Below are 12,987 nucleotides of genomic sequence, written 5' to 3'. Positions count from 1 at the left end.
ATATTGGATATTGATCATAACTTCGCATTCAAGTGGTCAAGAAACCTAAAGCCAACTTGGTAGCAATGGCAGCCTCTAAAATGAGCTTGAAGCTTCTCATTGATGCAAAGCGCAACAAAGTCGTCTTAGCGGAAGCAGGGAAAGACTTTGTGGATTTCCTCCTTAGCCTGCTTGCTTTGCCTCTGGGTACCGTCATTCGGCTCCTCACAAAATCAACAACGATTGGCTGCATATCAAATCTTTACGGGAGCCTTGAAAAGCTGGATGAATCGTACCTGCAGCCTAACCAAAACAAGGATTCCATTTTGAAACCAACTATAACAACCCAGGTCACCAATCCAAATTTCTTGCTTCCTGACACTAAAATGCCTGAAAACCGGAAGTTATACTATTGCTCAAGCCATCCAGGGTACGTGTCAGATATTCAAAACTCTGTTTGCAGTTGTTGCAGATCAAGAAGTATGAATCAAGTAGTCAAGTTCGTTGGCACGAATGTCTCCGCCTCCACAGATACACCAGCTAGTGATCAGGCCGGAGGTTACGTGAAGGGCCTGGTCACCTACATGGTGACAAATGATTTGTCAGTGTCTCCAATGTCAATGGTGTCCGTTGTTGGTCTGCTAAACAAGATCGAAATCAAGGATTTTAGTCTGCTTGAGGAGAAGGTTGTTGAATTTGGGATCAAGGAGGTACTGCTTGTTTTGAACTCTGTCTTGTATTGTTCATTGTAGTTTTTTTTGTTGTCTAACGATAGTGTATACTACGTCTATGTGGCTTTCTCTGTGCCCGTTGTTCTTTTATAAATTTCAGGGTCTTGAATTGTTGAAAGCTTCTCTTTTGTCGAAGGATGCTCTCACTGCTGCTTTCCTTCCAAAGCTGAATTAAGGACAGAGATGGCGAGCCAGTAGAATCAAATTAGACAAAAAGGAGTTGATGCGCGTTCTTCAATTTCTAAATTTACTATGTCTGTGAGGAAGTAATTAGAAAATAAGTTGGAGAACTTTAATTTTGTTCTTGGACTGCAATGATGACCATTCGTCTTCCTTTTGAATATGCCTGGCCTTTTCTTTGTTGCTTTATTATGCTTTTCTTCTTTCATTTGTCTTTCACTGTTGCTTTATTTTGAATTTTGTGAAATGAGAATGCGATGGAGTGAGTAGTTTCCCCTCCTCATCTACATTTCTTTGTTGCTTTATTATGATTTTCTTTGTCTTATAATTAATTCTATATCTCTCATAAAAAATAAACTGATTTCACGGTTTGAAACCGCGACAATAAAAAATATACTATTTTACCTATTCTGTCATTTCACCATTTATTTTTATTTTATATATTAATTTTCCATTTTATGCCACAATCCTAGCCATAATTTCAGCAAACTTTTGGTGCAGAAAGTTTTTGCCAGCATGATGCTGAGTCCATTTATTGTCTTCAAAATTCAAATAGTATGGCTCCTTTTTGTCGATTTTTTTTTTACTCTAACACAGTGAAAATAAATACAATACAAAAAAATATTTAAAAAATTATGTCACAACGAACTCTCTTAAATTATAAAATGCCCAATACAATTTACAATAAAAAAAAACTAAGATATATTAAAACTCTTATAATGACATTATTAGTTTCATAAAAAATAATTGACAAGATAAATTTAATAACACTAAAAAAAATTACTAAAAATAAATGAAGTGGACCACTTGAGCTATTTAAAAATAGCCGAGCTCACTTGTTTTAAAATAACTCATGCGTGGCTTTTTTAGGATATCGATGAAGACTTTTCTTGATATCATGGTTGAGATTTTTTTAATAATATCAATAGAATTGTCTCCACCATATTTCTCTCTTTCTTATCTCATCTTAGTAATTTGTGAAGATTTTATTTTTTATATTTTATTTTTTTCATAATTGATTTTTAACTATATCAGAGTAAAATAAATAAAAAAACCTTCTTTTTTTACAATGTAGTGGGCTTCGTCCCCACCATACCTTGCAACTTAGCATCGAAGTCTTTTTTTGGTGCATGCTTACCCTTGAAGTTTTTCGGGTGCTTTGTTAGAAAATAATATAAATTATTTTTTGGGACCTCACCTAACAGTTTAAATTTTTGGGTTAAAATGATTTTAAAATATGGTATCAAAGTTTTGATGATCAAGTGGTCACGAGTTCGAATATCACCATCCCTATTTATTTGATAAAAATTAAACACAAGATAATATGAACCTGTACAAGTTTCAAGCTCAAATGACTTTTATTTAAGAGGATGTGTTAGAGAATAATATAAATCATTTCTTGGAACCTCACATATAAACTTAAATTTTTGGGTTGAGATGGTTCTTTGACATGTTTCCATAAAATCCTTTGCACTAAAGCCTCCTGATAGAGTCTTTTCCTCTCTATATATTGAAACCTTAATTTGCTTTCATGTCGTCAACAAAAACAAAACCAGCTTGTTAGTGATCATTAAAGTAGCTAACAATGTCATCCTCCAAAATTAGCTTGAAGCTTCTTATTGATTCAAAACACAACAAAGTCGTCTTTGCTGAAGCAGGGAAAGACTTTGTCGATTTCCTCCTCAGCCTGCTCGCTCTGCCTGTGGGTACCGTCATTCGGCTCCTCACAAAATCAACCATGATTGGCTGCATAGCAAATCTTTACGGGAGCCTTGAAAAGCTGGATGAATCGTACATGCAGCCTAACCAAAACAAGGATTCCATTTTGAAACAAACTATAACAACCCAGGTCACCAATCCAAGTTTCTTGCTTCCTGACACTAAAAAGCCTGAAAACCGGAAGTTATACTATTGCTCAAACCATCCAGGGTACGTGTCGGATAGTCAAAAGTCTGTTTGTAGTCATTGCAGGTCACAAGGCTATGGTACTGGTTATATGAGTGAAGAAGTGAAGTTTGCTGACATGAATGATTCATCCACTTCCACAGACACGCCAAGTAGTGAGCAGGGAGGTTACGTGAAGGGCCTGGTCACTTACATGGTGACAGGTGATTTGTCCGTCTCTCCAATGTCAATGGTGTCTGGTGTTGGTCTGCTAAACAAGTTCGATATCAAGGATTTTGGTGTGCTTGAGGAGAAAGTTGTTGAACTTGGGATCAATGAGGTACTGCTTGTTTTGAACTCTGTCTTGTATTGTTCGTTGTAGTTTTTTCTTGTTGTCTAACGACAGTTTATACAACGTCTATGTGGCTTTCTCTGTGCCCGTTGTTCTTTTATAAATTTCAGGGTCTTGAATTGTTGAAAGCTTCTCTTTTGTCGAAGGATGCTCTCACTGCTGTTTTCCTTCCAAAGCTGAATTAAGGACGGAGATGGCGAGCCAGTATCGAATTAGAAAAAAAAGGAGTTGATGCGCGTTCTTCAATTTCTAAATTTACTATGTCTGTGAGGAAGTAATCAGAAAATAAGTTGGAGAAATTTGATTTTGTTTTTGGACTGCAATGATGAATCGTTGATCATTCATCTTCCTTCTGAATATGCTTGACTTTTTTATTTGTTTTTCTTTGTTGCTTTATTATGCTTTTCTTTTTCATTTATCTTTCATTGTTGCTTTATTTTGAATTTTGTGAAATGAGAATGCGATGGAGTGAGTAGTTTCCCCTCCTCATCTACATTTCTTTGTATTATACCAAGTCAAGATTTTTATATTATAAATCAGAAATGGTTATCTTAACAATTGTTTGCTTTGCCTCAAACACAAATTCCACCTTGGAAATCTGCATGAGAGCCCAATGAAACTTACTCACACGCTTTGTCTCCAAAATGCGTTTCTTGCTGACTTGCACCAGTGCAAAGACTCCACACCCGAAGCTTTAAAGTCCTTCTGGTCCATGCAAATGTCTCTCTACGACAGACAATCTTAACTCCATTTTTAATGTTTGCAAATGTTCAGTGAATCGAGAAGTGAGGTTTATTGGTGCCAACAAAACCACCACGGCCTCCAAGCAAGCTATTTCAGATCACCAGAGTACTGGTGGTTTTGTGTAGGGCTGAGGGCGTGGTTATTTTAGTGCTTGTTTGGCACCATGGCTGTGTTTACATAAACTGTTGTTTATAAATGTTTTGTTAAATATTAACTATACTTTTATTGTTATGAGTCTCACCCGGAACGGAGGCTGAAACTCAATTTCTTAAAAAGCAATTTGAATTTGCTTTTCGCAAATGCGTGTTCTCCTCTCTTCTTCACCACCTGTTTAGATAATTAACTATTGCAAAAAAATTTCAAAACAACCCGAGAAGTCTTCATTGTTCAAATCTAGAAAAATCCTGACATTTCCTAAATTTTCATCCTGTTTCCTAAAATCCTGCTAGTGAATTTACTCTTCATTGTTCATAGGCTGGAACGGGTCGAACCTAAATCTAAATACATTAGATTTAATTCGACTTAGTAAAATAAAAAAATCCAAATAATATTATTAGATATTATGTTTTATTAAAAAAAAATCAATATTTAACATTATTTAATGGCACTATATAATTACATTAGAAGAAGATCACATGATGATATAACATTTGCACAATTTGATCGCAATCTCTATTTTGTTGCTGATGATATTTTACCTGATGTTATTGCACGCTCAATAACCCATGAAAACCATAGTCCTTGTAGGATGAATTTTGTATATGATGGAATTGCATATGGTTTAATGGAACAATAAAAAATATTTTATATAAAGTATTGTTTATTTCATGATGTAATAACAATAGTTAAATCTACAATATTTTAATTAAAAACCATTATTATTAACATGTCTTTTTTAGTTAGTTTATAACCTCAATTTGAAAAGTACTCTTAATCAAACACATTAAATTATTTTTTGTTCAACTTCAATTTTAACCATAGTTTTAACCAAATATATATTTTACCAAATCAACCTCACTAAAAATATTTTTTTATAAAATATTATAATCACAATCATAAAAGCTATTACAGTAACAAACACATTAATATATTAAACAACTGAGTTTTCATAGGTTTAATAATAATAAAATACATAATAAAAAAAAAGTACTTTATCAATTGGAATAACATAGTGTTTTAAAAGTAATATAATGTTTATTTTTTAAAATGTGTTTTATTTAAAAATATATTAAAATAATATTTTTTATTTTTAAAAAATTATTTTAATGTTAAAATATTAAAAAATATATAAAATATAAACAAAAAGAATTTCAAAATTTATTCCAAACAGCGTGATCGATTAAAAAAAAAATTGAAACCAGATGGATTAGTTATGGGGTTTAAAATCAAGCCCAGTTTAAAAAAAATCTTAATTTAAGCCCATTAACAACACTTCTCATCAGTACCCAGCCCAACCCATAACTAAGTAGGTTAAATTAGTAATTGTTGAAAATTATATAAGGCACCATCTCTCCATCTTCTCCGCTTGGGAAAAACCCTAGTTCACAGCCGCAGCAACTAAGGTCTGTCATCTCATCTCTGTTGTCTCTTCACCATCACTTTTATTTGGTGTTCTCGATAGAACCCTACTTGCAGGTTTTATCAAATCCAAAACTCTTACCTTTTATCCTGAAATGAACTCAAGTTGTTATAGATCTTGACATATTATACCCTTATGGTATTTTCTCTTATAAGGTTTTAGTTTTTAGGGGTACTTTTTTTATCCTGAAGTTTTGGTTTTGGGTTTTTGTTATCAGGTTTAGTGGTGTCTGTGAAGTGGTTGCTACAATGTCTCCGGCTAAAGGTACGTTTGTTTCTTACTCTCTTTTTGCTAACTGTTTTAATTTATATTCACACGTGTTAATCTGTGTGATAGTAGTGGTCTTTGGCTTTGTTGTGATTTGACGTTGTTCTTGGTTTATATTCGCTAATTCATTTTGATGGTTTTCTAGCTGTTCCCTTTTTGTTTTGAAACCATGTTGCTTGTTTGTTCGTTGTGAATTTAATTTCTATGAAGGAATTAAGCTATGAGGTGCTGGTTTTGTAATCTGTAAATGGAAAGTTTTTGCTTATTTTACACCTCTTCTAGTTGAGGAATGTATTGATTGAGAAACTTATTGTCTACGCCATTGCAGCTGATGCATCCAGAAAGCCTGATCCAAAGGCACAAGCCCAGAAGGCTGCCAGGGCTGTGAAATCAGGGCCAACATTCAAGAAAACAAAGAAGATCCGGACAAAGGTTACATTTCACCGTCCCAGGACTTTGAAGAAGGAGAGGAATCCCAAGTATCCACGCATCAGTGCAACACCTAGAAATAAGCTGGACCACTATCAGATTCTGAAATATCCACTTACTACTGAGTCTGCAATGAAAAAGATTGAAGACAACAATACCCTGGTGTTCATTGTTGACATTCGTGCAGACAAGAAGAAAATTAAAGATGCAGTTAAGAAGATGTACGACATTCAGACCAAGAAAGTGAATACTTTGATCAGGTAAATTTTGGTTACTTGAAACCAAGTCGTTTTGACCTTTTACATTTATGATAAGGTGACTGCTGCTGGTCTGATCCTGATGAATATTCTTGCCTCTTGTAACTGTTCCAAGAGGCAAGTTTTAGAATTTGTATCCTGTAATGTGACATGGTGCAGTACACTACTCTACTCCATTCTTGTGAATTAGTAATTCTGAAACCCCAACCATATAATTTGACTGGTGCATCATTTTATACTACTCCACACAGAATCCATGTTTCTTGATTGATAATCTGCCATGATCTTAACTCTGCTCATCTTTCTTAATTCGATTTTGAAAGTGGCACTAACTATATCTATTTTAATGCAGGCCTGATGGAACTAAGAAGGCATACGTCAGGTTGACTCCTGATTATGATGCCTTAGATGTGGCAAACAAGATTGGGATCATATAAATCTGTGTTTTTGGTAGCTATTTGTTCTGACGAGCAAAGTGATACCAAGCGTACTGTTGACAGTTTTGTTAGGAGCAGTGCAGTTTGTTAGGACTCCAATGTTATGTTTGTTTTTCTTTAATATATTTTGAGAACTATTTTTCTATTATACCTTTTGTTATGTTTGGCACCTTTGTTATGCCTTGTCTTTGGCCAACTCGATTTGTTTTTCAAGATTTATCGGACTATAACACCTGACACATCAACTTTTGCTTTGTCCAAATTTTGTGGCATAGAATCTCTAGGAAGGTTCTTTGAACTACTACTGCCTTTGAGGGAACTGCAAATTTAAGTTACTATCCCGGCGGTGATTATATTTATTCAGGGGCTATGTTTTCTTTCTCGAAATGAATCTAACCATTGGGTTTGCAAAAAAAATTCTGGTCCTCTCCCTCGCTCTTTTGAGATTGTCTTGGTTTCCAATTGACAGAAAGCACTGCGTTTTTCATTACGGTTTTGCATCATTAGAAGGAAGAGAACAGCAATACTTGCACCTGTAATATGTTAATGACACTGAAGAATAGTGAAGGGAAGGTTTATCTTCATATCAAGACCCATAGAACTTCGTATATCAGATGTTCCTCTACAACATAAAAGGGTGAACGAGAAGAAAGAAGGGAAATGGGGGGTTCCTCTACAACAGAAAAGGGAAAAGGATAAGAAAGAAGGGAAATGGGGAGGAATACATGGTGATAAGAAACGTGCCTCGTACAACTCTTAAGAGAGGGTTGTTCCTATGCAGGAAAACTGAAAACTGAACAACGACATCAAACATTGAAAATTTCGAAGGAATCAATGACCGTCTGCAATTTATCCTTCATCTTCTCCCACCGTCGTTCATTGGCTCCCGTTGTCAAAGTGTAGAATTTACCTGCCATGAAATTTCCAGGAACACAAGCATTGCTCAATTTCTTTTTTAAATGGCTGAAACATGTCTCTCATTAATCAGTGAAGCATGAGGGCTCTGTCTCAGACCCTGAATCAATAATCCCAAGTACTGAACTAATGATAATTATCTGGATTCAAATTTGTTTTCATGAAATCATTCTGGAACCTAAGGAGTGAGCTTTGAATAATGGGATGGGTGCCAGAGATTACACAATCCATTTCTCAGTAAAATAGTAAAATATACATTCCATACCATTGCCAATAGCGATTGCACTAAGAGCATGGCGGGTAAAATTTGGAGCCTGAGCAACGAACTCAAATGTGTAATAAATTTTCCCATCAGCACCGTGCTGCACCATCAACGCACAATAATATCAGTCAACTGTTCTTTTACCAACAAAACCTTAATTGTAAATTTACACAAGCCTAAATTAAACGATTATCTGTTTAGCTACTCAAAGGGAGATACATTTCAATAGAACAAGGACATTCTACATAATTGAACTGCCCCAGTTACTTGAAATCATGCTGCTAAACAGCGTTGAAACAGTAAAAGCATGCGTGAATTCTGAAACTAGAAGACTCAAGAAATCAAACCTCTTTTGCCTCAATTAGTTTTGTTTTCTGTGAAGGAGGGGCCAAAACCTTTTTTATCAATGTTTCAGCAACCTGAGATAAATGCACGGTGAACATTAGCATCCTCCATCACTTAGAGACTTAAAGATATGAGCTAAAATTATAAACTGGAGCAAGAGCATAAATGGGAAATAAGGTTACCGCCTCTATAATAAAAAAGTTGGGTTGTAAAGTGTATATGGAAAACCTGTTGTGGAGGTCCAAAGTCTCGAATATCTTGTTTGACGGTAGGGATCACATTCACACTGATACTTTCTAAGGGCTCGATGACATCTTTAAAGACCTTGTCTTGTCCTTCGATGACAACTTCCTGCCACGGCCAACAGAGAAAACATGAAAAACCAATCTGAACATGTTGTATCAAATATTTGTTGCTTGTGGCTAGCAGCTAGATCAACTAAAGAGAAGAATGCATGAGTTATGAACATGAGGAGGGGAACAGAGAAGAAAAGCTTTAGGAAACCATACCTGCCACCCAAATGGGTAGAGAAATGAGTATCCATCCTTCTTGTCCGTGACTAAAAGAAATCCCTTTTTAGATTCTGCAGCAACTGAACCATATCAAGGATGTCCTCTTAGGATATCAGCAAACATGGTGTTATATGAAACTCACAAAGTTCATTCTAAATGAGTTTATTTCTATGCTAAACTGCATTAGCTGGCAAGAACAACATCGAAAACATCCAAAAAATGGTTGCTTACATGATGGAGGAGTTTGGTTAACCATGGATACCCAAGGAGCAATGACACTCACTGCTATCAATTCACGTCTCCCAAATCTAACTGCAGGAAATGAGAGTTCGATTAAACAAACCAAAACACAGAGAACGTTTCTTCGATACTGCTTCCTTGAACTTAAAGAAACACTTTAAGTTCAACATCTAAAAAGTATGGTTTTTCCCTTATATCCAGTAATCTAATAGTGGCTAAACATACATCACTCTGACTTGAAATTTTATTTTATTTTATTTTGGTGTGTGTGGACAACTGCATTCCTTCAATTGATATTTAGCAGCTCCAGATCAAATCAAGACAATTTTGACAGAATAATTTATTTGTAATTATCACATAGAATTCAGCACAGTATTATTTCAATGGCATTTGTCAAGTTCTCTCCTCGTAACCAAATTGCCAGAAGAGATTTTCACAAGAACAGCATTCTCCATAATTTCACTACAAGTTCAGCGATTTCCTTGTATAATGACATTCTAGCTTCATTTTTTCAGTAACCGCTTAATTTCAAGCAAGAAATGCTCTGTCAAATCCATCAGAATTGCAACTCGCAGTAACTTTAACTAAGCCGGGTGCATAGACATTGTTCATTGTACAAAAATTTTAGCAAATAAATTGAAAAAAAAATGAAAAAGAAAAGAGAAGAGAACTCACCTTGAGAAAGAGAAGTTGAATTTGGTGATGATTGCTCGGCCCTAACAAGAAAAGAAAGGCCTCTTCTACAGAAAGACAACATTCCATGATTCTTTTGTGCTCCTCCGACCTGTACACATAAACAAGAAACCCATAATGTGACATCTGTTTTTCTAATGAAATTCAAACATTCACACCGACATGTATTGCTAATGTAGAGAGAGTCGGAGAAATGGAGGACCTGAGGGAGAGAATATGGAGATAATGTATGATAAACTGAGGGTGAGTTTTGTAAAGAAGCCATTGTTGTTGTGTGTAAGAAAGGTGTCGTGAGAACAAGAGAGTCTCTTGTCCTCTGGTCTTGTAAGATTTTTTTTTGTGGTGGAGAGCTTATCTTCTTTTCAGCTCTCCCGCTGCTTATCCGCAAGTAGTTTGCCTTTGGACTTTGGCGCGGGTCCTTGCAGCCATCGGCCCACCTGTAAAGGTCGTTTCTTCGGAGTTGGGAATCGAGAGTAGGGGAATGGGACTTTTTACTCTAAGGGTAAATTTTGATTTCCCACCCTAACGTTTGAGGGTTTTCTCGGTTTCCCCCCTAGTATTTTGTATTATATCAATTATTCCCCTGAACTTTCATCAAAGTTTCAATTCTTCCCTTCCACGTATTAAACTAACCAATTGGAATTTTTTGTGTTTCAATTGACTTCTTAAGAAAGTCTTAATTAAGCACGCATTCCTCGGTCGTATTATTTGTCTTGTTTTTTCAATTAGGATTGTACATGTTTTCTTTTTTGATCTCATGTTTCTCAAATTTATAAACTTTTAACATATAAAATATTTTTTATCCAAATTTCGATTCAATCTTCTTACAAGTTTTTTATTTAGTTTAAAATGTACGTATTTCCAGAAATATGAATCCAGCTTGCATCGTGTAATTCGCATTAGAGGTAGTCGTTTTGATAATTTTTATTTTAATTTCTGTGTTTCACAATTTATTTTATTTTTTTCAATTCCACGAGAAATGCCAGCATCTTTATTGACCGCAGAACGATGCAGCAGGGTTAACCCAGTCGTGACGAATACTCTTCTGGACCGGTCACTGGTGAGCTGCTAATGAGATATAATCATGGATTATACCATTCATAATCCGTAAAAGCCATCATTAACAACCAAATGACCATACTTAGCTTTCTGACACGTCTAAACAACAAACTTATGATACTTGATGTATGTTGGGTATTCTCTCAGTAACAATAAAGTTTTTTATGTTTTTTTTTTATTCTTAAAAATAGCATATCAAAATTATCAAAAAAAATATTAAAAGTATTTTCATTAAAAAAAAAAGAATTAAAAATACATTGTAAGGTAAAAACAAACACTTCATTAACCTGCCTCTACTTGGCTGCCTATCGAATATTATTTTAATCCTATTTCCTCGTTTTTTTATAGAATATTTAGAAATTCGGTGTATGTTAAATTTCAATTGAAAATACATTAAAAATATAAAAATTTATTTATTTATTAATATTAAAACATTAAAATCATAAAAAAACACATAAAAAAATCAATTTATTTATTTTCTAAAAATCAACGGAGAGAAAAAAGCTGTGGTGCCTTTCAACCATTCAATGCCAAAATTACGTTTTAATCGGAGCAAGAATTCCAATCCATCAGTGATGCTGATATTTCACTTTTATGCTTGGAGTATAGTCACCCCGTCAAATCCCCTCCTCCTCCCCTCTCCTGCAGTTAGCCTCGCCCATCATTTTCCCGATATGATAATGTCACCTCCGTCGCCAGCCTTTTCCCGCAACTTTACTTCACTGTCATACAAAGCGGCCTCGTTTTAGCCATGGCCCTCTTGGCTCGTGGATGCTCCTTTCTGACACAGACGGCTCTGTTAGAGAATGAGCTCGATCCATCCCGTCAAACTAACACACAAAATCTGCATGTAAAAAGCTACCATACCCAAGCGTGGGACAATTAATTATCCTGGATTGGTAAGAGCTACGCTCGTCGGAGTATATGGATTTAATTTTCTTCGTCCGGTGCAATCCAAGTAGCAAAAATATTCAATGATTCAAATTAAGTGCCCTTTCAAATCAGGGGAGACATGAATTGAAATCCAATTATCAGTCTCTCAACTAATTGTGTGGCCTTTAAAGCAAAGCTATTATTAATTAATGTTAAACATTGTAACTACCCTAAAACTTAACCATAATTGATGACTTTGTATCATACACGGAAGAATGCTACCGTTTGATTATTACCTCTACAACTTATCTAAATAAAATAAACTTAAAAAACCGTTCTAAATATACCTAAAATATTTTCTCAAAATATATTTTTAAAAAACACCACCATTTGAGCTTGGTAGCTCGAGCCCAATATATAATAGAGAGCCCAGAGGGTGGGTTTGAGCGTGATAGCCCAAGCCCAACTCTATAGAGGGCATGCACTCCAGTACCCTTGCGAGCTCGTAAGCACACTTACAACCCAATATACTCGGGTCCAAACAACGTGCTTAGACTAATTTCTTATTTCTAACAGGTTTGAACCCATCACTCATCATAAAATTTTTAGAACTTCGTACGAATCTCTTAGTATTTTATATTGATTTTTATTTTAAATGTAGTACAGCTCAAAATATCACAATAATAAAATTATATTTTAATCCATATTCTCTACAAAATGACAGGATTCATGAGCTATAAAAAACACAATGAAACTTTAAAGTCAAAGGTTCGCAATCTCTTAATTCTTAATATTTATAGCATATGTGTTTCTGGAGCATATTTTTATAAAATATCATTGTATTTTCTCTCTCTATAGAGTTGCTGATTTTATTATTGAAGAGTTCTTATACCCATAAAAAAATATATATTTTATAGGCACCAATTAACAATTGTTTGTCTTGCTAGACATCACTCCTCACTACCACAACTTACAAGTCATATTGATTTTACTAAACATCACTTATTATTAGTTATCAACTTTATAAGCTTTTTATATTAAATCACTAAATACATTAAATATAAATAATGAATCAAATTCTTTAAATTAAGATATTAATTAATTATGAAATATATCAACTTTATTTATAAATATCTTATATTTTATGACTTCATCACTCTATATGAAAAATGAAATTAGCGAGGGAGGAAAGAACATGAATTTCTTGTACTTTATATTTTCAAAATATTAAAATCTTAGTATTATTTCA

General features: G+C 34.5%; 3 protein-coding genes across 5 annotated transcripts; 2 read left to right on the top strand and 1 right to left on the bottom strand.

Annotated features, from left to right (window-relative positions):
• The first annotated feature begins 11 nt into the window (after positions 1–11).
• On the top strand, positions 12–3,684 carry LOC118059877 (uncharacterized). Its single transcript, XM_035072873.2, has 3 exons — positions 12–689; positions 2,470–3,114; positions 3,237–3,684. The coding sequence occupies exons 1-3, from the start codon at positions 66–68 to the stop codon at positions 3,309–3,311; spliced, it is 1,344 nt and encodes a 447-aa protein (XP_034928764.2). The 5' UTR covers positions 12–65; the 3' UTR covers positions 3,312–3,684.
• A 1,640-nt stretch (positions 3,685–5,324) lies between these two features.
• LOC118060040 (large ribosomal subunit protein uL23) lies at positions 5,325–6,987 on the top strand. 2 transcript variants are annotated; one of them, XM_035073132.2, is made up of 4 exons: positions 5,325–5,432; positions 5,667–5,713; positions 6,045–6,405; positions 6,755–6,987. In XM_035073132.2, the coding sequence occupies exons 2-4, from the start codon at positions 5,698–5,700 to the stop codon at positions 6,837–6,839; spliced, it is 462 nt and encodes a 153-aa protein (XP_034929023.1). In that variant the 5' UTR covers positions 5,325–5,432; positions 5,667–5,697; the 3' UTR covers positions 6,840–6,987. The 2 variants fall into 2 exon arrangements, with proteins under 2 accessions (XP_034929023.1, XP_034929024.1); XM_035073133.2 differs by lacking the exon at positions 5,325–5,432 and adding an exon at positions 5,481–5,505.
• A 412-nt stretch (positions 6,988–7,399) lies between these two features.
• Positions 7,400–10,246, bottom strand: LOC118060039 (psbP-like protein 1, chloroplastic). 2 transcript variants are annotated; one of them, XM_035073131.2, is made up of 8 exons: positions 10,009–10,237; positions 9,789–9,897; positions 9,105–9,185; positions 8,871–8,953; positions 8,590–8,712; positions 8,364–8,435; positions 8,020–8,116; positions 7,400–7,749 (listed from the first exon to the last, which is right to left on the bottom strand). In XM_035073131.2, exons 1-8 carry the CDS (start codon positions 10,069–10,071, stop codon positions 7,646–7,648), a joined length of 732 nt encoding a protein of 243 aa, XP_034929022.1. In that variant the 5' UTR covers positions 10,072–10,237; the 3' UTR covers positions 7,400–7,645. The 2 variants fall into 2 exon arrangements, with proteins under 2 accessions (XP_034929022.1, XP_034929021.1); XM_035073130.2 differs by having other exon boundaries at positions 9,789–10,246.
• Positions 10,247–12,987: the final 2,741 nt, after the last annotated feature.

Source organism: Populus alba, chromosome 10 (genome assembly GCF_005239225.2).
Source record: "Populus alba chromosome 10, ASM523922v2, whole genome shotgun sequence".
NCBI lineage: Eukaryota > Viridiplantae > Streptophyta > Magnoliopsida > Malpighiales > Salicaceae > Populus > Populus alba.
Note: the sequence above shows the minus strand (reverse complement) of the source record. Positions and strands in the feature narration are given on the sequence as shown.

Bases quoted from the DNA above. Each gene is read 5' to 3' on its own strand.
- LOC118059877 (XM_035072873.2), top strand. From the start codon at position 66: ATGGCAGCCTCTAAAATGAGCTTGAAGCTTCTCATTGATGCAAAGCGC. The intron at 690-2,469 runs GTACTGCTTGTT...TCATTAAAGTAG, and splicing joins TTGAATTTGGGATCAAGGAG to CTAACAATGTCATCCTCCAA. The intron at 3,115-3,236 runs GTACTGCTTGTT...TATAAATTTCAG, and splicing joins TTGAACTTGGGATCAATGAG to GGTCTTGAATTGTTGAAAGC.
- LOC118060040 (XM_035073132.2), top strand. The intron at 6,406-6,754 runs GTAAATTTTGGT...ATTTTAATGCAG, and splicing joins AAAGTGAATACTTTGATCAG to GCCTGATGGAACTAAGAAGG.
- LOC118060039 (XM_035073130.2), bottom strand. From the start codon at position 10,071: ATGGCTTCTTTACAAAACTCACCCTCAGTTTATCATACATTATCTCCA. The intron at 8,954-9,104 runs GTAAGCAACCAT...GATATGGTTCAG, and splicing joins TAACCAAACTCCTCCATCAT to TTGCTGCAGAATCTAAAAAG. The intron at 7,750-8,019 runs GTATGGAATGTA...ATTTCATGGCAG, and splicing joins TGCAATCGCTATTGGCAATG to GTAAATTCTACACTTTGACA.